A 26,531-nucleotide genomic window follows, 5' to 3' on the forward strand; every position below is an offset into this window, starting at 1 on the left:
AAAAAGAATAAAACCATCTGACTTTTCTTTCACTCTTGTGAGCAAAAAACCAGGGTAACTATTGAAAAGTACCAGGATTTTGTACAGGATTCTGACATAAGATGAATGCAAGCACAGAGACTACCAGATTCTCAAACACTGTGAACATTAAAATTTTGGAACAATGTCATGGAATTCTGAAATTCATATGGCCAGGTATAAAGTCTAACATTCATGACCATTTATCTAAATCCTTGGAAACCTTAGCCTGATAATTTACAGAAGCTCTGAAAAAACTTGTAAGAGCCCTTCACAAACTATGCATATCCTAATATGACTAATTAGTAACTGTTCCTCCTATTGATCATTTGGACTCTCCAATCTTAAACACACTTGGAAAATGCATTTGGCAACCATTTATCAAAAACTAAATAATAAATCAGATTTTTTATATTTTAAAGATAATGAAATAAGTATTTTCTGTTCTTAACTTCATCTTTCTCACCTGTTTTGTTGTTTTTTCTATGCTTACTTATTACCTACAAAATATTGCCTTATGCTTATCTCCTTTTCTTGCATCCCACCAGATCCTCTGTTTGCTTGGACAAAATAAGCTAGACCTTTAATCTCACTCACATAAGACTTCCGGCCTGTTGTGAAATTTATCTTCTTTTTTCCCCCAGAAAATATGACATAAAAAAATATAAAATATTAATCCTACAGATCAAATGAATTTTTTTTTTAATTTACATTTTAAGTTTTTAAGATTTTAATCTTTGAGAGACTGGCAGGACTTTGAAAAGTGGCCTTTTTCAGGAGACGTTGATTAGAAGTGAATGTAAATTCTAAGAATGATACAAAGCAAAAATGTAATTGTTTGTGAAACCCCTTCCAAAATGCAACCAGTTCCTATATAAGAAGACGACTTAGAGAAAAGAGTTAATTCATGTCTACTTAGGAAAAATAAACACTAAGGAGGATTTTCTTTCCAGGCTGTTGAACTGAAACATGTAAGAAACAAAAAATGGCTGCGATTAAGATACTGCATTAGGACACATGAACTTTTAACCTCTTCTCCAAACTGGGGAGTTTTGGACAAAGCACCATTTCTTTTATTTTGATCATTGCTTCTGCAAAACAGGGATAGTGATTGTTTTCTGCTTAACTTGTGGGTATAATATTTGTGAGACAGGTGTTCAGTTACTGTGGTGAAGGACAGAGAAATACTCAGTTAATAAACAGGATTATTTTGACATATTGCTAAGAAACTGTGAAAACCTGGGAAGGGGAATGAATTACATGGTTGTAAAGGAAAAGCATTAGGTTTACTCATAAATGGTGAGTTATATATCAGATGTGGAATGCTCCTCACCTGCCAATTAGAAAGTAAGTTCAACATAACAGTCACTCAGGCAATTAGCATTTTAATATTAATCTGCTAGACTATTTTCAGCAAGAACAACTCAGTAAGAGTTTTTTATATTTTAAAATGCTTTAAATAAAATAAGAGTTTGCAGTGGCTAACCAAAATAAATTTTAACCCGATCTAGTTGAAGATTTTCTACCAATTCAGGTACACATATTTAGATAGATTTAACACTCAATTTGAGTGACACAACAATTTACTGACATAAGCTAAGTGGATTTAAGTAAACAAATAGCATTCAAACTCCATGTGTCTGTAGCCATTTAACCAGCTGATATCAAATAGGTTTATTTAAACTACTACTACATGTTTTCTACTTTGTCCCCTAGCAGACAGCCAGAGCCTGGTTTCTGGTTGCTAACTTCACTTGAAGAGCTTTGGCACAGCAACACATGAATGTGTCAATAAGGCAGGTGACTAGTTCAGCAAGTTTACATTCTATCACTTGTATGCACAGCTGCTAATGTACGATGAGTGCACAGATGTGTAAAGCAGATAAAATATCAGCAGGTTGTCATATCTTCTTACCTGGTGTATAATATTCATGGGCTGATAACTAATCATGTCTGCATAAACAATTGCATCGTAGGAAATGAATGGCTATGGTAAACAGCCTGAATTTGCAGCATTTATGTAAAAAATGTTATCCTTTTATTCCTTATGACAATTATTTCATAATATTAGTTTTACTTTTATAGGCTAAAAATTACCATATTGCCAGAGTGCATCATATACTGGTGATTTCAAGCATTTAAAAAAAATAGTGTAAATGAAGTCCTTTATATTCATACAAACAGAAATTGATCTTAGCACTTGGAGGAACACCTATTAAAGTCTTCTATTGGTGTCTCTTATACCACTGTCGCATTATTTGCTTTAACATCTCCTACAGTAATTCTATTTGAAACATAAAAAGAATGTCTCCATTTTTTCTACTTGCTCTGCTTTTTTTTTTTTCCCAAAATCCAGTGGATTATGAACTTCACATTAAAAATATAAACCCCAGCTAGTTAATTTTCAAGATTTTAGAACTCGGTTTCTACACTCCGTTTGAATTGGAAAAGCTGAAACAGATTTTAATTGTGCAAATTATTAGTTTTCTTTATTATGACACATCTGCATCTTAAATTTCTGAAGAAATAGTACAATGCTATACATCAAAGCATAGCAAATTTATAACCTCTTAAATATAACCTCAGGAAATTATAGCTAAAACTTCTTGCCAAACATCTGAGTGCTGACAGACTGCCCTTCCAAGTTTTCATCTGAAGTTTGAAAGCCAATGGATAAAGTCTAGAATTGCACTTCTGATGTTACAAAATACTACCAACTGCATCAAGCATGAAAGGCAATGGAACTGCCAGGAACACAGAGCCCATGGTAAATATTTCTCTTAGTCTGAGGCCGACTGTTGGAAAGAAAAAAACCAAACCAACAGACTAGATGAAAGGAATCATGCATCAAGAGCTTCACCAAAAAAAGATTTAGTGGATTCATCCCACTTAACTTTAGCACTTAACAGAAAACTGCACTTCAGTGCCTTTAAGTTAGAGATGCCCATTATATGCACAAAAGGATAAAGTTTGGATGCAGATAAAGGATGGCACAGAAGCTGGTGTTCTATACTCTACAGTTTTGGACACAAAATGCCCTCTTTATCACAGGTAAGTAATATTGATAGATAAGTATTTTTAATTGTTTTTTTCTTTGTTGGACTCTTTCCAAAGGTCATTAAAATTGCTAAGTTAACAGACAGCAATACACTTTTGTAGGGTTTTATTGGCCAGGTTAGGTTTCCGTTTAGTGATTTGAATGGTCCTACTGCAGCGTTAGAAATGGGTCAGAGCTGGTGCAACAGGAAGAGGGAGGAGAAGAAGCAGGAGCAAAGCGGTAAGGCAGTGCTATAGCTATTGGGTCAACTCAGGCCTGATGTATAATTTCATCTGGATTTATGCTTTGAGGGAACATCTTTCTTACTTGTTCTCCTCTACTCTGACTATACAAAGACATGTGGGCAGTAAGTTCCAAATATGGGGACAGGTCATGCCGTTAATTACAAGCTGGGGTTGTGTTATAGTGGGGATACTGTAACACGTGTATCAATCAACGAGGCCCATGGAAAAGAAATATACATGGACCAGTTCTTGATAGCTGTTTCAGAGATGTTTATTTCTCCAGCCGCATGGCCGGGGCTGTGCTCAGGAACTGTTCCAGTCACGGGACCAAGGGTCCTTCTGCCCGCGCAGGGAACACAAACCAACCAATGGGAACGAGGCTGAGCAGGGGCAGGGAAACCCCGTGTCTGTGCCCTCAGGGCCCCTCTCCCAGGGCTACACGGCAGGGGGGAGGGACCCCGACAGGGTAGGTGTGGTTTGCAAGAAATTTTATCCTACCAGCTGATTCTCAGTGATCTGAATAAAAAACTAGTTTAAAAAGTTTTCCACATTCATTTACTAATCAATTCAGACAAAGAAGGAAGCAGTAGGCCAAGAAACAATTCAAAATCTGGGCCAAGAATATAGTCTAGAAACAACCCCAACCTTCCTTTTTTCTCCTTCATGGGTGGACAGAAGCTTTTAAGGCTTTGCATAATCAAATAACTAGCTTTCACATTGATTTCCCACAGTAAAATATAAGAATCACCATCAAATTAGATGTCTACATAATTTGAAATAATGAACTATTTTATTACATTAACATTTAGTGTAATTTTTTCCTGTAATGAAAGAGCTCATGTAAGAATCCTACAGAAATTCTTCCAAGATTCAAAGTATAACTTTCAACTTTCTTCTTCTAAAATTAAAATCTGTGAAAAGAGAAGATTAATCATGAATGTAAGTTCTTTATTTTAAAAGTGTATAAAATGCTGTAATTGCCTCCAAAGCAGCATTATGAATCTAGCTGATACCACAATGAGATAAAAATAAAAAACTCCAAACTCCTCAAACTCTAACATTCCATTAAAAAGAGTTAATACAGTCTGAGACCACACAGGCTGGAATACCTAAGTCAAAACTGTACACTTATTGAAACACGTTGCTGGAAGACAGCATTAGCATTGTTTTGGCATTTTGCTTGTACTTTTAGCACTTACTTTTAACATACCTAAACTTCATTTTATCTTAACTATGAATATCTTTGGTTTATCTATTCAAGAATTCTAATGTTTCTACTTGCAAACATGAGAGCAACAAGGTAATTCCTAACAAGACATGACAGTTTAGTATGTGCAATGACTAAACAAGGCTGATAGCAACCCTGTTACATGATAGCACATACCAAACACATAAACCCGTAATTCATCTTCTTTTTTCAAATTGTATGAATCTGCCTTTACAGGTTGCACGTCACTTTTATTTAAAAATGCAAACTGTTTAAATGCAGTTAACTCTTTACTAACTGGAAGTGAGAAAATTTGTATTCTTTATTTCTGTCAGCAAGGATAATTACTGGAAAATTGTGATGTTACTGCAAATTTAAATCTTTTATTAGGATGGCAAAGATGTATTGTCAAAGACTAACTCACTATCCTGTACAAAGATTTCAATATATGAGATAATTGCCTTTTAGAGAAATTCAGAAAGTGTAAAACTACTGGAAGAAGTTTGCATTAGAAGTAAAAAATAAAAGGCTGCATTAGGAATAAACAGAAGTGACAAAAGTTAAACCTACACACAAACACAAAAGCTACTTGTTCTTTTCAAACATTTTCCTGAAACAATTTTAGCTTATATTTTGTTTCATAGGAGTATTTTTTGTGCATTGTACTGGCATTTCATAATTTTCTTCCCTCAAAGAGGCAACTTCTACTGTTTCTTTTTCAGTAATTATATCCTTTTCGGCAGAGGTATCTTTAAAAAACATCTTCACTGTTTCACAAAACCAGTATGACTAATATGTCCTATTTTTAACAGATGTAAAAAGAAATTTGAGGAAACAGTACTAATTTTGGAAATATCTACTCAATTTCTTAAACATTTAGGGTATGAGGAACATTGAAGAAGTCCTTTTCAGACTCTTGTCTGAAGTATTTGCTTTTCTTTTCCAATCAAGCCTGCTTCTGCCAGCCTTCCTTGATTGTTTGACATAGTTTCAAAATTTGAAATGGTGAAATGACACAAAGAAGCAAACTGCTGCATATGAGGAATAGTTTATGAGGGGACTTACAGGGGCTAATGTTGTTTGGTTGTAAACAATGCTGCATAGCTTGAAGTTAGAAATGTTACAGTTTTCTTAGAAAACATTGCAAAATTTTTCTTCTACCACTTTCTACTGCTTTTAGGCAGCTGCAATGCATGCTCATTGATAAGACACTACTAAAACCAGGCACCCACAGTGTGAACTACTTTGCGATCATAACTAGTCAGCAGCACCCCTGCTTGGGAAAGAAGGAGTCGGAACAGGAAATTTTGAAAGAAATTAATTTGAAATTAGGCCAAGGGCCTATCATATTGGAAAAAAACACTACATGCTTATTAAATTAAGTCATGTTTCCTCAGAGTGTTTTTCATATCATTTATATAAGGATATGATAAAGCACGAATATAATGGTAAGGTTTATAAACTATCTAGAAATGTTTAAATCATAGACTAGTTTGGGTAGGAACTAAGCAAACAGAATTAGTAGTTTTCATTTAAGTTGAGGCTCACTTGGACTCAGCTGTCAGTGAAACTGCTTTGTTTTGGTTCTAACAAAAAGTAGTTTTTTAAGTGCTTGGGAGAGACAATCTAGTTTGGACCAATTAATGAAAGGGATTTTGGTTTACTGATCTAAGAAGGGAATTTGATGAACAGCATGAAAAGGAGATGAGGGAAATCAATTTTGGAGGTGGAATGAGACTTCAGGAGGTGCATGGATAGTCAGTTTTCTATGAAAAAAATGTATTAAAATGAGTGATAATCCAATCTCTGACAGGATAATTTAGGGGAGTTGTAGCTTCCTTGAAAGGAATCTCCCCATCTTTTCTCTTACCAGTAAAAGATCTGAAAGATGTTGCCAAAGAGCTATTGATATAACTCTATGATCACTTTTTGAATAGATAACTAGGGTATCTGGGTACCTAGGTCCCATCATTCTGTATATATAACTTGCATTGCTTTTCCTCATATTCATAGTTCTTGATTTGTTAATGTTGTATTTTCTCTGCAAATCCTTGCCAAATTTTTCAGCAGCTCTGGGAGAAGATTTAATAGCTGCTCAGGTCAGCTTTTGGTTTTATATATTCAGTACTCATTAGCTTCAGAAAATTCTGTGGTATCATTCACATTCTCAGATTTCTGCAGTAAACTTCATTTATTTTCATCCTTTGTTTTAGACATTTAATCTGCAGATTTTCTCTCATACACCATGACATATTAGTCTCTTAAGATTGTTCACATAAAAATCTTGACAAGAGCCTTTAGGGTTCCCTAAATGGCATAATTTTGCACACTTTTAGATCCTGGAGTGTATTCCAGTTCAGTAGTGCCCTGATCCTTGCTTGGCTGAAACTCAGATAAGTACATAAAAAGTACCCCGACTCTTCTCTAAAACTGTGCAACTATCGTTTTGTTTCCTCTCCCATACCCCTATTTTGGAGTTGAAAAGGATTTCAAAGGAGTGTATTGGAAATGAATTGCACAGTGCTTTGGTCCAGTGTTTGGCTGCAAGGATTGGGGAGCACGAAGAGATCCTGAGGCATACTGTGGCACATGTAGGCCTTACAGATTACATGTGTATCAATTTTGTTGTCTTTATCTAGATTCTTGTTAAATGTTTGCAATCACCAAACACTTTGCAAGGCAAAAGAAAAGGAAGAACAGAGACACTAAATCATCAGAGAGAATTTAGCAACTGAGAGTACAACTGAGACCCTCCCCAGTATCTGACAGACATGGTCACCTGTGTTGCTGAAAATGACACAGACAAGGAAACCCCAACAAATTAAACCAAAGTAAATAATTTTTTTCTCCATGGTTTAAGGGCCAGTAGCGAAAAAGTGCACTGATGGTAGTAATGCTAAAAGAGGAAGATTACCTCACGGTCATTTAGAAGTCTCTCCAAATCTGCTGCCATTTGATTCTTGACACGCAGCAAAGCTGTCTTTTCTTTATTTAAAAGACTGGTAAAAAGAGGATAGGAAATGCAGTAATAGCAACAGATAATCTCTTTTAATCTTGTATTCTGGCTGAAACAAGCATTTTCTGAAGTTAAATACTGGCAACAATAAAAATCTGCTCAAGTAATTGTATCAAATGATCCTTCTCTATATTCAAGCACTGAAATTTTTATAAATGGGCCTAAATGCACTGATACACACAACACCTTACTTTAGTCAAAAACTACTCAAAGCCTTCATAAAATGCTTTTATTTTTTTTCTCTGAAGGGTAATTTAAATGATCAGAATCTTCTATTATCATTTCTTGGTTTCTTCTAGGCAAAATGAGATTATTTTACAAGCAAAGTAAGACTCCTTATATCTACACTTCCATATCAAAATGTGGATTTCTTTGTTGTATTAGCCAATAGCAATAGCACACTGTATGAACTCTTTTTATACTACTGTATTTAGAATTCTGAAAATAGCAGATACAAGGAAGAAAAACATCCAGCTCTTCCCCTTTCAGCTGTGTAGTTTCTGCCAAATTTGTAAATGTATTTTTGTTACTTTTAGTTTTTTTATTCCAGCATAATGCATGGGATCAAGTTTGTCCTATGAACCAAGCAGGAAAACTGATTTAGCATGAAGGCATGATTTTATAGTAGAATATAAAGTTTAACTTTAATAATTCTTTGTTTTCACAGTTATAGAAAATGAGCATTTGAAATATTTAGCATACACACTGTGATTCCAGGCAGCAGCTCTATAATAATTAAATGTATTTTCATATTTAGCCCCAGCATCAATTTCTAACATTAAATTTCAGACTAATGCATGCATAACACCAGTACATAATCTAGTTTGTTAAAGCAGCCACAGATATTTTCTTGGAAGACATGTTATATATGCCATTAGCATGACTTAACTAAATAGGTTATACAATATTAACTGTAACATAAACCAACAACTATGAAAAATGCAATTCTGCATATGGAATGCAAATACATAATACTGGAAACAGGTCAGGAGTTCAAAAGCAAATATATTAAAATTTTATAAATGGGGCAATTACATATGTTGCAAACACAAATTATGTAATATTTCCAGTATCTGATCCCAAAATGATCAACAAAATGAATCAATCTTTAATTGGCCATGTATCATCCGCTTGTTTCAAACAAGCAACATCATCCTTTGCCCCAGAGATTTTCTGGCAGTTCCTTGCAAGCCCTGTATTGTAAATTATGATTGTCAATTCCTTCTAGGCATTCATTAATTCTCAGAAAAAAATGTATGCTTTTGCCAATTTGCTCAGTTGTTTCAACAATTTAAAAGGAAAGTACTAATATTTATAAAAAACTATAAAAATATTTTAATATTTTCAAGAGTTTTATTTTCTGTCACATTTTTAATCATGATGAAATTGCTTTTTTTTCCCCTTAGGTACTTTCTTTTTCTTGGGTTCATGTGTTGTAACTTACATGTTGCTTTTTCTTGGATTTCTGTATTTCCTAAGAACATAAACTAATCCTTCAAGAGGCTCACAAAGCTATTTGAGAAGCAATAATACAAGTTTCCCATGACAAGCAGTGTATTTACTGACTTAAGCACAAACATCAGTGTTCATGACTGAACCAGAAGTTCATGTTTGAGGTTCAGTTTCATCTACAGAACAGAACCTATTCTACTTATACCAGTTATACCTTCTGAAACAATACATGAGTGATCCATGTAGAGCAGTACTAATTTTCTTTGTTTATAGTCAAATATAGGACATAGACTACTACAGTATTCAGTAGCACTTGATGTGTTTTCTGTCATACATATTGATACAGAATTACCAAAGCATGTGCAGACTTCAGATTTGGTAGTTTTGCAATACTTGTGCTTTTCCATCAATGTAGATAGAAGGGAGTAATTCATGTACTTATGAAAGAATACTGCAAAAGGCAAATACACATTTAACAGAAAAAGAAGTAGTTACCAGACAGAATGATAATATATGACAAGGTTAAACAGAAATAACTTCAAAAGTTCTATCTTGGGACGAAGACTGACCATGTCAGTCCCTGGTTTTAAAATGTTCTGAACCAGCATCTTGTCTATCAGCAAAGAGGTTCTAGCTTTAACCTGCCTTACACTCCCACCAAAGAGTAGTTTAAGCTAGTCTAGTTTTGACTGGCAGTGTAAAAAATCAGAGAGCAGCTTCACAATTTGTTTTAGCTGACCTAAGTGAGAACTGTTGTTGAAGGATCATCCTTCCCTCACCACATCCTGGTAACCTACTCTTTCTGTTGGTACTAGACAATTTGTCACCACATAAGGTCCCTTCACTGATCTGGATGGACACTGGAGTCTTTTTAATGGTTATATTTCACATTGATCACCAAAATAACTTGATTTACCATGTACAGTGGAGACCTACAGCTGAAAGCAAGCATGCTCCATTTGGTGATGGAGTGCCTCAAGTGTCTTGCTATGATTCCGAAGCCACTATCTGTGAGTCTAGGCAAACCAGCTTCTCACACTGGAGTTCAAGGGTTGTAACTTTCATCTAAAAAGACAGGACCATGATGTGCTCCACAGCTCTGGTCACTGATGGCCTCACCCTGAGCATGGAGAAGGTGCCCTTTGTGAGATGTCATGTAACTGTGGCCCCAAAAGTCCAGGTTGGAGAACTAACTGAAAAGCAGTGCAGGTCCTGCTTTTTCTGTGTGCTTTTCCAGAAGAAACCACATTGTCTGGGAGGATATTCAGTTTCATTCCATCATGCTTTTAAAGCCTAGCCAGGTTTGAATCCAGGTACCAGGAATGCAGGGCTTACCATAAAATACACTTGTCATATGCATACACATTGCTCATAGCAACCACTGGCTTGTTTTGTCTTGCTTCACTGAGGATCTAAAGCCAAGGCAGCTTGGGTATCGTACGTAAGACATTTTTAGGTTACGTGATTTTTCTACAGAATGGATACTTATGAACTTCAGCCTTATAAACTCTTTTCAGTTTCGGCAATGAAACCATCTTAATGCTTAAGTGTAAATATACTAGTTACTATCCTGTTCAGAAGCATCTATAATTAGATATTCTGAATAATATGTTTATGCTGGACACACAAAATAAACATGGGTTTATATAGTACTGGATTTTATTATTACTTCTATTCAGTTTGAAAAAAAATGTAGGTTTCTTTTTTAGTGAACTGTGTACTCCAGATGCTGTAAGAAATAAGGACTGTGCCTTTCTGTTAATTTGCCCTTACAGAATGAAGTTGAATAGTCCAATACGGAATTATGTTTTGCATCTAATATTCAGATACAATATTACCACTGAAAAAACCAAATACAAATAGTATATGTAAAGGTTTTGTACATATAACTGAATATATAATATAGCCATATAGTGAAGCTATCCCCTGCCTGCAAATTACAGATGAATAGCTCAAAGCAGGCAGTTATTTATTAGTCTAGGTCAAATTTTGTTCTTAAGTCACACAGTTAGAAACGGAGGTATAAGATGTTTTGTAAATAAAAGTTCTTCGCAAGAGAGAATACATGACAAATCAGTGATCTCTCATTGTGCAGCTAAATAACCACAGCTCATCTTTTTAAACAGATTTAGCAGAGTATTGCTTAATGACTTTAACTGGAATGCTTCAGGAGGCTTAAAAACATATCCATGAAGTGTCCAAATTAAAATTACTTTTCCAAATTGTTAAAAAAATAACCCCAAAATAACTAGTTAAAAAAACTTGTATTACAGATCAGAAAATGTATAAAAAAGGACATATTTCTACAAATTTTGCTTGGAGCATTTCTCAGGTAAGCTGCAGTACTTTTGGAATAGATGATGCATATTTCACAGAATGGTAATGTTCTCATAAAAAGCTCATTGCCCATTCTTTGATGGGAAAAACTCATCTAACACTCTATGCTGAGCTTTATGTTTGGATGGCAATTAGAGAACCCAAAATGTTTAGGTAAGGAACATTTCAGTACAAAGCTTCTTAGTGAGCAAAATCCTTCTATGGCTTCTGGATTTGCCACACAGTTAAGGCTTTTGAGGAGTGCTTTTGGGTAAGGGAACCTCTTTTAAAACCAGCCATTGGTACTGAGAAATTTGAGTAACTGTGTTTAAAATAAATACCCTCTCTTTATGAATGAAGTCCTTTTAACATCTCCAGTTATTTATAAACCTGGATGTTTTTAGCAGAAAATTATGTACTAAAACTACAATTACTTCACTACACACATAAGAATGAAACTCAGAGATTTGTTTTCCCACAGCATGACATAGTTATAAGCATTTCTTTTCAAAATGAGTGCTAAATGTGTTTTCAATTTTGGCTAAAGAACTGTATGCTAGAGAGATTTCTTTATAGTAGCAAGAAGTCATCCTCACACATAGCACTGCTCTTATTAACCATCACTATTTACTTTTATTAACAAGAGTGCTATGTGGTCTAATATAAATAAGAAGTTACTTAACAGAGTATTTTGAGATATGCAGACCACCTATAAATTCACCCTGCACATGCCCTGCCACTCAAGACCAGAGGTTTTATATCCGAAACGTATCTGCAGGTGTATGGCTCACTTCACAAGCACACGTGTTCTGCTCCCAGAACCAAGTTCTCTTTGAGGCCAAGTGCCAGCACAGCCCATGGCCTGCCTGGGAGAATCCTAAGGGATGGGAAAGAGAGTGGTAGTGAACACTGATGTGGGCAACACCTGACAAGAGCCTCCATTACCCCTAAACAACCTCTCCTTCTATCTTCGAGTGGTAATATGCTTGTGCTTTCACACTTGAACCTAAACAGCGGTCTCAGCACACCTTTAATAAGCTGGTGGTGGGTCCCTAAGTTGTTCATGCAAATCACAGCAGTGGTAGCTGCTCAGCTAAGCATCTACTCCAACCACAACAGCACTTGCAGCTCTTATGAAGGCATGGCTAAAGACCCACAGAGCTGCGTGAAAGATGTCCAGAACAGGCACACTTCTCAGCAAACCAACAAAGTATCTCCAGCTCTGCTGGAATATACTACTTTAAGACTTTAATTCTGTCTGGTAAGTATTCTGACTGTTTCTCCCCTTTCAGTGAGAAGCTGGATGAGGCTTTGAGCAACCTGGTCTAATGGAAGTTGTCCTTACCCATGGCAGGGGGGTGGAACTAGATGATCTTTAAAGGTCCCTTCCAATCCAAACCACTCTGTGATTCAGTCTGACAGCTACTGACACAGGCAACCTTGAGCACCACTTGAACGGTCCTTTCAAGTCAGGAAGACATTTTGATTTGAAGGCTCTGAAAGACAGCCTTAGCTCTAGAGGTGTGATGCTTAAGGATGAAGGCAGCTAAGCTGCTCTAGTCAAAGTGAACTTTGAAGACCATGCTGGAAAGAAATTTGTCTTCAGGACTTGTCAAATTACTGTATCAAAATGATCTGTCCAGATCTCTCCCATTCCTCTTGCAGAAGTAACTGCTGTCAGAAATGACACTGCAATAGAATTCTCAGTGTGGAGAATCGTGAACACATCTGTTGCCTGTTAAGGGACCATTATACAAATGATTTTAGGCCATTTTAGGAAAAATTGATGAAGATATGGCCCAAGAACATCCAAAATGAGATTTCTGTCATAGATAGCCTTCCTCGAACTTGTCTTCCTCTTGTGCTGATTCAACAAGCCTACTTTGTCAAAGTATCAAACTCACACCCAGTAGCAACCAACAAACTTCTTAAAACATGGAAATACAAAGTGATGCAGGTTGCTACAAACATTTATAGGTTGCAAGAAAGTACTGACTCATCATCCTGGGAAATCTGCTGGAACCAAATCACGCCAGGAGTATGTTTTAAAAAGATTATTGGCCGTGATCACTGTGTACAGAAGGCAATTACGGATTAAGACTAAAAAAGTAAATTCACTTGCAAATAAGTCCTTGCTGATTGCTCCACAAGCAAGTTAAGTGGGAGGTGATAGAGAACACTGGCACTGATAACACAGATGTGCCTGCTCTGCTTGGGGAATCCATGATTTACATAATGCAGAACCATCTCTCTTGATGAGCAGATGAGATAAAAACACAACACAAAAAGAACACCCCTCCACCATTGAATCTGCACACTAAACAAGAAGGAAGGAAAATTATGATCAAGCACAGGGCAGCTGTAAGGATAAATAAAATATTCAGTCTTGATTCTCAGGATGCAGGCATATCAACACTACATTAATTTGTCTACAATCTGGTACTCAAATATGAGATTAAAAAAAAAGTATCCAAAAAATCACTAGTATTTTTAAAGGTCTGTCTGAAAACAAGAATTCAAGCACTATATTTCTTTTAGCTGGTTCTTGTGAAATTGCTGTTTAGAAACAAAACTAATGCATTATTGTGTTTAAAGTACTAAAAAATAATGTACCTGGTGTAACTGTAGCACAAATTAAACCTCAATTTAGAGGCTGTTGCAGAATTGAAGTAATAACTACTAATAGCTAATTGAATGACTATGAATAACTAACTGAAGTAATAACTATTAATTTTAAGTAATGGTTGAAAAATTTCATTTTGAATGTTTTTACAAGTATTAAAATTTCCCCTCAGCTCTGAGACACAGAGAAACCAGGCTTCATAAACCATGTTTAGTGTTTTCACTAGTATTTTTCTAATAGCAACAACATTATCTGCAGAATTTAGGGCTCTCCTTGAGGAGCATTAATTCTCTGAACTCATCCTCTCAAAAATATTCCACACACAAACCAACAAAATGCTGTTTAATAAACTAAGAGGGATAGGAACAGTGGGCTAAATCTTTTGATCCAGCAGAGCTTCACTTGGCATGTATTTGGTAGGGATTATCATTAATTTACTTAAATCCCATTCTGATTCAGTTCTGCAATAGCTGGGAGTAATTTGAAATCACCTAAGGGGTATTTTAATTTAAAACTGTCATCAGCAGATTCCAAAAGGTAATCTTCATGACAAAAAGTTTCTTGAACGCAATGGTTCTCTGGTTAGAAATCCCTTCCTCTAACCATCCTCTCATTTATGGGAAAGCAAATGACCAACATTATCATTTTTATCCCAGATTATGATTTCTCATGTGTGCCAGGGAATATCAGCTAACCAATCAGGACCTTTTTTTTAAATGTGGAGCTATGAATAGCAAAATTAGGGACTACTAATATGCACAAAAAGCCCTAAGACATTAGGCTGTTCCCAAGAATTTCTCTGGCCAATTAAACTAGGAAAACTTGTGATAGTGGAATAAAATCTATTTTTAATTGAAAACAAATATTGAAAATACAGGAAAAAACCTTCTAACCAAAATATTTGATATGCAAAGTAAGTGTTACTTTTTTTGCTATAACATTTTTTGTCAGGTCACACTTTCATTTACAGAAACACAGACTAGTGGTGAGTACACCCTAGCTCCCCACAGCAGAGTACTGCTGGTATGTTTAACATGAATGCTCACACTGTTGGGCAGATCCATTTTCTTTCTTAACCTGAGGCACTTTAAGATGCAAAAAATTTCCTTTACAGTTAATGGGCAGTAAAAGGAATCTCTAGGAAATTACTCACTCCACCCAAAATCTGAATTATGCTTTGGAGATGTCACTTCCTCCATGAACTACTAAGAAAAGTTGACCTAAGTCTCTAATTTAGGTACCTTAATTTGTAGAGAAAAATTAGGAAGGATATCTGGGCATACAGATTATTGGCAATGAGCCATTTAACTCAAGATTATCAATGTTAATAACTCATTTAAATTCTTTCATATTTTAAAGCATGAAACATACACTTTCAGAAATGACCTCACCTATTTACTCCCTTTTTTTCTTCCTTTTGAGAGACTTTTGGACTACCTTGTGAATAATGAAATCATTCCATTATTATTACCATAATCCAAAAATTTAATTTGCTTGTGACCAACTCTTTGATATTTTTCACAATTGGAAAGTAAGACACTGTATATAGAGAACATTGTGATTTGTCATTTCCTGGAAAAATATAACTTGTCTTTGAAGTGCTTCTTGTATATAATAAGTCCAGGACAGTATTAAAAACATGTGATTCTGGAATTAAAAAAAGATCTATTCTTACTGAATCAAAGTTAAGCCCAGTGAAAGACATCTTGTCAGGAAGTATGAATGAATATTTCAGTTTATTTATAAACTTACTGATTCATATATAGATTTGCTTGGATAATAAGCATTTTTAGGTATTCCTCAAGGCATAACAAGCACTATCCCAAACCATCAAAACCCTCTGAATATATACATATGTAAGACAGTATGTTAGATTAAGTATTAGCTAGGGTGAATCCTGTTTTTTTTATTTTAATTGTTTCAGTAGATTAGTTGGAAAACCCTGTATTTTTTATGTAGTTGCTTCATAATAGAATCACAGTAATGCCTCCTAATAGTTTGCTTTTCCTAAACCAAGACACCACAAAAACACTTAATACTTAAAATGCTAATTCTTCTGTAGAGCAGTGGGACTCGGCTACCAACGTCCTTGAAAATCAAGGGACATATTATTTTATAACAGCTTACCTGGGAATCAGGTGCTAAACATAATTTATAAAGCTGTACAATGCTGGGAAGTTGCTCAGTGGACAGAGAGCTCTGACAGATGGATACAGCAGCCAATCAGAGACTCTCCACTAGAGAATATGCTCTAATTATGGCTGAAATACCCTTTGCTGGTGGACTACTCTATTATTTTTCCCTGACTTTATTTCTTTATTTTTACTGTTGTACAGTTGTTGTGTCATTCTTTCCTTTTACTCTTCTAAACTCTTCTCTACTTCATGAGAGCTCTTCTCAGTTCCAAATTCACTTTAAACCTGTCATAGGTACTTTTCCAAACCTAAATTCCCCTTCTCTGACATTATGATAGAAATCACAAGTGCTACAGTTCCAGCATGAAGACTGGAGTTGGTCAATCATGGAGTGTTAACATCTCAACTTTGTGGACAACATAATTTTTTTTCTAATGATAAAAATATAAGTGATTTTTCATTCAGTTTAAGAGAAAATAAAACAAGAATCAGTGATTTTAATTACCTGTTATCTTTTTCAAGTTGTGTAATATGTTCTTTCTGTAGACTTATTTGAGAATCTCTCTGTTGCACAGTTTCAATGAGGTATTTGTATGGCTGTTGTGCTTGGTTCAACAAAGAATTTGCTCTGTCAAGCTGCCAAAAAAAAAAAAAAGTATTACTACTATAAATTTTGTAATTCATAAAGCACAGTTACTTGATTATTATTGAATTATTATTGGACATTATTGATTTTTACCGATTGCATATTAATATAAACTCCAAACCTGTTACTACACACACAAAAAAGGAAGCACACCACCTTCAAATTGATAACTAGTACATTATCTTCTCACTTTTCTGTTCTAATTGTGTGCTATTTTCACTTCAATAATGGTACCACTCTCTACACTTCCCTAATCTGCATTTTCAAGAGTTTTAGTCTAACAGCTTCCATTGATTAAAAAAGTAAGTAGAGTCAATTCCTCTGTTTGTGGTCTTACTGGCTTACTGTGGTCTTTTCCTTCCTCCTTTAAAAAGCTGAAAAAGTCGTATCATAAATACACTGCAAGTATTTGATCCAAGTTCAAAAGAAAAGCTGATAAAATCACTTTTACATCAGCTTTTTATCTATGTTCTAGATTTCATCTAGATGACTGAACAAACTGTCAGTCAAAAGAACAATAATGGACTACCTAAGCATGCTGTAGTCTACAAGATCTCTGGTTTGTTCGTAAATAAAAAGAAAATCAAGGAAGACAATAGCTTGGAGCAAAAATCACGTAATGAAGCAAAGAGAAGTTTTAGAACTTTATATAAAAAACCAATGTTTAACTTTGTACTGTATTGCATTCTGATTTAAACTATACAATTATATGATAAAAGATCAAGAATTTAATGGTAAGATAAAAATGAGTTGAAGAAGTTCCTGTGGAACTCTGCAGGAATTTGAACTAAGGTCACTGATACCGAGTCTTTCATCAGTGATCTAGAAGCAAATATAAAACTACTGTGGGTAAGGAACGTATGGAAGTGAAACCCAAGAAGATTTAAGATAAAGAATAGTGATATGGAAGAATACCAAGCATAACAAAGAATTCACCAATTTCCTGATGTCTCCAAGTAAAAACCTGACAGAATATGTTTTAGTCAAATAGAAATTACTATGATATACTTAAGAATCCATAAAAAATTGTAGTATTGGTTAAAAAATCCCCCAAACTTCACTATTCATGTATCTTTCACTGAAATAATCTATATAATAATATATATACACATATAAAATTTATAAAATTAATGTAATTTAAACATATGTAGAAATTCAAGTATTTGTACTCTGTGAAGTACTTGGATGTAGAAATTCTAATTTGTAATTACCATGGCTTTAAAAATCAAACTGTTAACCACATTCCTGAAATAGCAAACCTACAAATTCCATATGGTGGCAACATCTAATAGCAAACCTAGTTGTCCCTTCGTTCCTAAGAGAAAAACAAAAAGACAACCTTAAATTTTTTTTAAAAAATTAGTTTGCCCTAAGTCTGGGACATTTCAAGCTGAGGTTTGTCAAATATCTTCAAAAGTGATTTAAGAGAAGAGCTGTGTAAAAACTAGTGATGTATTCATTGAACAATTAAGTATCAAACAGAACAAACTAGCTTGGCTGGCTGTTCTTCTGTTCAGAAATCAAAACGTCCATCTGGCTCACATTCTTGTTTAGCCTGTAAAGTAATCTTTCTTTCAATATTAATTGCAAAACAAATTACAAACTTCTTTGAAAACTTCTGTCATGGAGTTTTGGTTAATTATGAGGCCATTTTTTTAACATCAAATAGATAAAAAACACTGTTTAGAAAATATTTCATTTTATGAACAGCTGTTCCGCAACGTTTCTACAGATTTGAATTTTTGTGTAATAATGATTTACCTCTTGTGAAATCTGTGTTACTTGTTCCTTCTGATGTTCCAGATCTTTTACAAGCAACGAGTTTTGCTTTTCTAGCTGCAGTAATCTTCTTGCCAAGTGAACACTGTGCCAATAAAAAGCAAGCTCAACTTGAATTTTTTCCAAAATAGGCAAAAGAAATTCTCACATTTATACTTCAGGACTTGATTGCCTTAATTTTTCACCAATGCTTAAATATTAACATATATAAACCACATAGTTAAACATGCTGCATGGTCAAAGTTAGAAAAACAGTGAAAATATCACAAAATTTAACAGCACAAAAATAACGTTCACACAGTTAAGCTGTTGTAATATTTTATATAATTACCTATATAATTTGTCCAATACTACACAACTACAGTAATACTCTCAAAATACTTCATTTAATTATGATTATTTACTTCCTAGCAGCTTTACAGAATCACTTTAATTCTAAGTTAAATAATTGTTTAAAAATGCACATTAATATACGTTTTGCAGTAAAACACTGAAAAATGTAGTATTTTATCCCTTTCAAAAGAAAGGCAAAATTGTTTTGTCTGACATTTAATATGCTAAATAATTAAATGTTATTGCCAATTTCGTTTTAAATGAATTCTTATGTAGAGTCACAGATCCACTTTGAAGAGAAATGATTACTGAGTTACTTAAACAACCTAGCTAAAAAATGAGATCCTCAACATCTTGCACGCTCCATGTCCAGAAATGAAGAGTTTATTATCCATTCAAGAGCACAGGTCCATAGGCCTCAATGGGAAGATTCAATATGCACTGCAGAGCCTACTAATGCATCTAACCTAGTCTTCCAAACTCTTATGAATCACAGAATGGGCAAGGCTGGAAGGGACCACAGTGGTCATCTGGTCCAACCTCCAGAGCACGTTGTGCAGGAGTGCATCCAGGTGGTTCTTGAGTAACTCCACACACAGTTCCTAACCATAACAGAGAATCTGTGAGAGAGTAAGTGGTCTAAAGCAGACTACAGGGAGAGTATATTTACCCTGAGGCTCAGGCTTAGAGTGCATAAATTGAGATCTTTGAGTGCTATAAGTTTATCTGAAAATTTGACCAGTCATAACCTCCATCTCTTCCTCAATAAAATGGAATACACTTTTAGATTTTGCAGAAGTCTTAATATTCTTCATCTGTGTTATAAACATATTCTTTCATGCAGAAATCTCATCTAGTACAAAAGAGAAAGGAACCACTTCTCTGACTAGTAGCTATTAGAGTGTAAGGGAAAACTTGGATACCTTCCCATGACAACTTTAGGAATGCAGCCCATCATAATTCTCCCAGCTACAACTATTCAGTGAATTTTACCTGAATTTGGAAATATTTAAGGGTAACACAAGTACATCTTTCAAGTATACTTGTCAGCATGTTTTTTGATTAGTTTAAATTTAAAGCAAAGGTACAAAGGGACTGGTGTGCAAAGACATCTTATGCTGGAAACATTTGATTCCAACTATACTAGAAAATTATGTGGTGCTCAAGAACTCTTTGTTAGCAAACCACCAGAGTCATCCTGGTAGTGTTCTGCACTCTCTCATTAACACCTCCCAAGCAGTTCCTAGGCATAGCTGGCAAGTCAGCATGGGCAAGGAAATCACTGCCAGTACACTGTTCACATGTAGCCTAAACTACTCTGAGAATTGTTTTATGGAAATGGACTACTACAGGCCATTTGTTCTTGATGCTTCAGAGTGTTCCCAGGCATGCCTAATTTAGTACTATGGATATACAGTGCCTACATCTGAAGTAATGAAATAGTTGTTTCTGGCAAGTGGGCAAAGAGGTATAGACCCCACACTGCTTGAAAAGGTGGGTTTTGTACAAACTATCAGAGACTGAAGTGCATGATGTGAAATTAAAAGAGCTCTTCATTGAGGATCCCAGAAGTCTGAGATTAAAGAGCAGGTAGTGGACTCCAGAAAGAAGATTATTCACATTTGTAATATATTCTCTTTCCTTAAGCAATCCTAGAGAGCAGAAAACTTATCAGTGTTTCTTTAATGGCTCTAAACATAGAGGATGGTGTCAGGGTCTTTGCTTTTAAAAACTTTGGCAGCCAAAGGCATCACACACATTTTCTGCATGGCAGTTTTCCTTGAATCAAAACAGCAGGTAAACCATACACAGTCTTTTATGGCTTTTTTAATCTTTTAAATTCTAAAAGATAAAGAAAGTTTATGAAGTCTCCAACACTATTATGAAGGATTAAGCCAGGTTTATTAGTCAATGCCTTTTAGAACAAAAGTGGAGTACATGAGTCATTCTCATAGAGCCGCTTCTAAGCTCAGAAAGTGTCTTCCAAGCATATCTGAAATCTTGGCCTGATCATCAGATTCAGCATTCAAAGGAGATTTAACCAGAGTTTTTATACATGCAAATAATCTAAACTGAATCTAATAAGGTGGGGAAAAAGAAGGATCTAAGCGGAAACTCAGAGAAGTGCCCAAACTATTGACAGAAGAGGAATAAAATGAAGCTTTAGGAAATGGTGCTACAGAACTCTCAACAGTTTTCTAAACCAGACAAACAACAGGGTTATGGAGGCCTTTTTGCACACTCCTCACCCCCACTGTTTTCCTTCTTCTTCAATTTTATGCAGTATAAAGACAAATCTTACAAGGAAACAATCTGAAGAGGCTTAAAAGAGCAAATTAAGCCATGCCAAAGTTAAGTACTATATAAGATCTTTGTCAGCAATATGTAAGTCAGTGCACAATAGGTCTAATCTGACTGACAATCACATCAACAACACTTACCTGAAAAACGAATATATAGGGCAGAAGAAACAGTATGTGGCCCATAAATCTGTGTTGAAAATATGAATAGACCATCATTTGCCCTTAGTTCTGATTGGTAACTTTTGACATTAAATATCCTTTGTTATGGAGAAGATAGGGGTTAAGAAGACAAAAACAACTAAACAAAATACTTGCAGTAAAAAGCAGCTGTAAATGACAAAAACTCCTATTACAGCTTCTGAATGCTAGAAATGTACCCTGTGAAGCTGTGATACATGGTCACCCTGTCTTTATACTCTTCTTGGTGTGTCCACCAATGACTGTGGAGTTTCTCATTTTGGTCAAAGCCTACCAGTAGCACAAATTATGCAGCTGATTTCCTGCATTTGATCAAATTGTAGGCAGACTCATATTCCATGGAATAAACCTAATCCTATGAGAACCACCATCCTAATTTTGAACAACAAATTCTGTGGTTACAGTTTATAAGTATTTTAAATAAACCCACATTCACAGAACCATTAAGGTTGGCAAAGACCTCCAAGATCATCGAGTCCAACGTAAGACTGAACACCACACTGACAACTAGACCATTGTGATGCCTTTTCCTGGCCTTAAAATCAAGAGTCATACACGGTTAGAAGGGGAAAAGGGATTTTACCTTGGTATTTATTTTAAGGATCCTTAGGTGTACACGTCCAGGTCATATGCATCGAGATGCACCCCACTGAGTGTGTCCGTTGTGTGACACACTCTAAACCCCCCCAACATCGGTTATAACCTTATAGGTTTTACTAATTAGCATATCTATCAAAGATTCCCCAACGAGAGGCTCAACTGAGCCCCCTCCCCAAGGAACCTTCCCCTGGATGGTTCTATCTTGGTTTACAGAATGTGTTCTGGAGAGGACCTTGGTGTCTGGGGCACACTGATCCCTAGCTACGAAGCTTCTAAAATGTTTAGTCTCCTAGCTTGGCAAACAAGTCCAAGAATGTAGGCAAAAGCACTAGGAGTACAGAAGTTGTAAAAAGGTATAACAGGGGTATAAAAGAAAAGGCAAAAATCTTCATGGCATCAATGCCACCTTCCACGGATGGTGATTCCACCAATCTTCCTGGGCAGCCTACTCCAATGCTTGACAACAAGAAATTGTCCAGCCTGAACCTCCCCTGGCACAGCTTGAAGTCATTTCCTCTTACCCTGTTCTTAGTTGCGTGGGACAAGTGAGTCATAGCCACAACACACAGGCTCACAATGAGCCATTCAAATGTCAGTGTTATTTCTTAAAGACAATGCATAATATAAATTTATTAGTTCAGAATGACTATGATCAAGAGGTATATTTTTCACCTATGCATCATTTTAATATATTGATCAAATTTTCAAATTGGCCAAACCAGAGCAAACTAAAAAAATGCAACGTGAATCAGATCCTGTATTAGTGAAGATAAAATAGTGATGCTCTGAACCATTATCCTTGTTAATATCCTGACAGATATGTCTTACTATTAAATACAATGATTTTTAGGGTATTAATAATGCATATCCTATTACACAAATGTAAACAATGTAACTAATCTGTTTTTACAGCTGCTTAGTTTTATACAATTATAATTAATATTTCTGAAAGTCAATGAGAAGAGATCTTAAAATGACCTAGAAAAATATGTATATGCTCATTCATATGCATCAACGACATTAACAGGTCCTCGTCCTCAATCTATTCCTGTATACTTAAGTCATTAAAAAAACCTCTTTATGTTAATCAAACTGGCTGGATTCGAAGACAAAACTGTTGGAACCCTGGGTTCTGAGAATTTCAGACAGGCAGTGATCCTCAGAAGCACACTGTATTTGATCTGAAACCCTGGGAAAGGCTCCCTAAATTGTGTGATAATGCTGAGATTGTTGCTGTGTAATTAAAAGTTATATCACTGGGTGGAATATATAGAGGAGTAGAAAAATTAGGTTTAGGGGATATAGGTAACAATATGGAGGATGTTGGGTGTGGATCTTCTTCTTCCTTTCTCCTTCCTCTTCACAAATCTAGGGTTCTGGTATTGGATTAAGAAAACCGGACTGTGGGTCATGAACAGCTAGTTACTGGATTATAAATAAAAATTACTTGGTTGGGTAATTTACACCTTAAAAAGCCTTGGAAGTTAGAACTCACGGCCATTTTCCACCTTGTTAAACTTGGAGGCACACTCTGTGCAGCTGTGTTATAGATAAGATATAATAAACAACTAAGTCTGAAGATGAACTCTCGGTCTCCTGCATCTTAATTCAAACTCTGAGTAAAGGAACTCACGAAATAGAAGCAAAGAAGAAAAGAAACGGTAAAAAGAGGAAATTAACCCTGGGACACTAATACAATACGTAATGCATGTTATCTTCATTTAGTTTATCTTGAACAAATAAATTCATTAGGTACTTTTTTTACCTTTGCTTTAGTCGTCTTTTGGCTGTTGTAGGAACATTAGCACCATATCCGTATGAGAAGAGAACCCTTTCAGCTTCAATTTCATCTTCCACTGCAAAAAATTGCAGAAAGGTGCTGTTGAAGAACAGTGCCAGAACTTACAAACTTCTAAGCAATTCCATTTACAGCTCAACATACAAAAACATTTTTCTAGAAGCTAAATTTTCAGTTGGAGTAACCTTCTGGACTTAAGTGGAACAATTTTTTTCACCATTACCATTAAATATAGTGCCACACTTTAATTACCTACAACACTTTTTATTTTTATGATTAATATAAATTCAGGTTTCCTCTATCCTGTAAGATGAAGTGGGCCAGAAAAAAAAAAAAAAGAAAGAAAAAAGAGAAGCCTATGTGTGAGGTAGACAGGGGCAGAGAGGGGGACCGAGAGGAGGGATAAAGGGGGACAACGAGAAAAAATGGGACTGGCAGGGGTGTGAGAGAAAGAGAGAGAACAAGTGAACACCAGCCCAGGCACCACACAAAAGCTTTGATGAATCAAATCGCCGGTAACAGGAGAAACAAATTTGGAAATGATTTGAGTCCTATCTGACTCATCTTTCTTAATGCTCAAGTGCCTCAAAATCAGAAATACCTTCATTTCTCAACAACCTGCAAAATGCTGTAAATTCTGTTCTCACATGTCTAATACCCTTGTAGTGCTATTTTAAATAAGGATTCTTAAAACACATTTAGAAAGTGAAAAGCCTCTAGAAGAGCACCTGTGGTAAGTCACATATCTAGTTATATTAAAAACAATATAGAAAGTTCAGTAAGTGTGACAGAAAAAGTTTACTGATGTGGCACTACAAAGACAGCAGAACTTCAGAGCTGTCTTAAATATGACAGGGAATTCTTCAGTGCTGTAAACACCTCTGGTTCAGAAAAACATAAAGAATAATTCAACCTGCCTTTGTTAATACCCCTCTTTTTGGTTACATATTCAGTGTCACAAGTCTCAGAAAAACATCAGTAAGATCCTGTCCTGTAAATTCAGATCTGTCAGCAGTGTCCAGTAAATGTCATACCATGAAGACAAACGCAAAAGAAATTGGAAATGTTGTAGTTATCAAAGTAGTGGTTTGTATCAGTGTGTGATTCTTTTCTCTTAAAACATTCCAGGCTCTTCACCTGACTTTGTGGTGTAAAATATACATTTTACAAGCTAGAGGACACTTATAAATGACAGTTTCTTATGCTACCCAGCAAAGACATGCCATTGTGAGGATACAGAGAAGTTCAATCTTTTTCTTAGAAAGATACTAACCAATGGAAACGAGAAAAATTGAACAACTGGTTTACAACAGAAATACTCTAACAGGAAGATTTTATCCTGAAAACGAAGAATAGACAAATGCAAAGGAAATTTACTATTGTTATTCATGTGGAAACCTCTCATGTGCTGTAAGAAGTGGCTATATAAATTCTTGATAGCTTCCTGAATAGGCTGTTTCATGTCATTTCAATATTAATCAAGTGAGGCATAACAATCAGGGAGTAACAGTAAAAATTCAGTGATCTCTTCCACATGCATATTTTCCAAAGGGAAAAAAAAAAATTTATATATATATATTAAAAATTTATGTATTATATGACAAAAGCCATGTCACACGTGTAAAAAAATACACAGTTTATTAAAAAGTCCAGAGAATCCTACCCCCACTGGCATCCCTCAATACTGTAAAACAGCAGAGGCTTCATGACTCAGGATGAAGAAAAAAACATTATATGGTATTTAAATATAAAGAGGTAACCACAGGAATGAAGATTAATCCTTATGATCACTAAAGTTTGTAGAAAACTCTAATTGTCTTCCACATAATGCTTCAGTCTAAATTATATTCCCCGAAAGACAGACTGAAGTATTTCCATTATGCATTCAATTTGAAAAATAATTATGTTTCCTTTCAATTATCTTTCTACCTTTAGCTATTTATAACATGTAACTATCATGGCATAATTTGAGACACAGGAGCAAGCATATCTGTTTTGTCCTTCAAAGTGTTTTTTTTAAAAAAAATACTTTTTTCTTCTGTTTTTCCTAAGATACTAGCCTTATCTAGTATTAATCTTAACTTTCTTTATCAAATGCACTGAAATAGCAAGTTCATTATTAAATAAAAAGTACACTGAAATAATACTAAGCTGCAACTCCTTTTTTTCTCTGAGGAAATCAGAAAATAAAGTAACTCCATTTTAAAAGAACAGTTCATTTGGCAAATTCCCTTTCTTCAGCATTCTATAGCATAGAATATAAATTGTAATGAAAAGAGATATTTAAGAAGAAGTTAAGAATGATCTGGTAAAAAACTTCACTGCTGTGCCAAGATGAGTAAGAAAATGTAAACCACTGTAAACAAAACCCAGTGTTCTGAACTCTACCTTCTCCTTGGAGAAAATGAAGGTAAGGTCCAAAAATTCTGTGTTAATACATAAACACTCCTTAGGCAAGTTTAAATATATATATACACACTTCAAAAAACCATGCGACTGACTACAACAGAAGCGTGTATACAGCAAACATGCTTATGGTCAGACTGGAACCTCTGGGTAGCCAGGCCATTCTAATAAAGGCTGCAGGGCATACAATTAATAAAGCATGTGCAGTCTGGTTACTAAAGATACCCTAACATCACTGCATCTTGGTAATAAGGCACACTTTGCTATACACTACTGTTTACATATAAAGCGTATACAATAATATTCTATCTGGAATACTTTATAAATTGCAACTATTTTTTGAAGGAGGAAGGAAAGAGAAAAGGAGAAGACGACAGTTGAGTTAGTCTTAAATCTTAGAATGTCCTACTCTGTTTACA

General features: G+C 35.2%; 1 protein-coding gene across 5 annotated transcripts in view; it reads right to left on the reverse strand.

The window, feature by feature from the left end:
• The window catches only part of PIBF1 (progesterone immunomodulatory binding factor 1), a 107,151-nt gene that overhangs the window by 13,995 nt on the left and 66,625 nt on the right, over window positions 1-26,531 (reverse strand). For 3 of the 5 annotated variants that reach the window (XM_017731612.1, XM_017731613.1, XM_008631640.2), the window contains exons 13-16: window positions 23,674-23,764; window positions 18,457-18,559; window positions 16,555-16,685; window positions 7,422-7,506 (exon numbers count right to left, since the gene is read on the reverse strand). In XM_017731612.1, coding sequence (XP_017587101.1) covers window positions 7,422-7,506; window positions 16,555-16,685; window positions 18,457-18,559; window positions 23,674-23,764 — 410 coding nt within the window. Of the gene's footprint in view, window positions 1-7,421; window positions 7,507-16,554; window positions 16,686-18,456; window positions 18,560-21,248; window positions 21,298-23,673; window positions 23,765-26,531 lie in introns of those variants that run through there. The other 2 variants (XM_017731615.1, XM_017731614.1) reach the window with 2 other exon arrangements.

This window comes from Corvus brachyrhynchos, unplaced genomic scaffold (genome assembly GCF_000691975.1).
Source record: "Corvus brachyrhynchos isolate BGI_N302 unplaced genomic scaffold, ASM69197v1 scaffold71, whole genome shotgun sequence".
NCBI classification, from domain to species: domain Eukaryota; kingdom Metazoa; phylum Chordata; class Aves; order Passeriformes; family Corvidae; genus Corvus; species Corvus brachyrhynchos.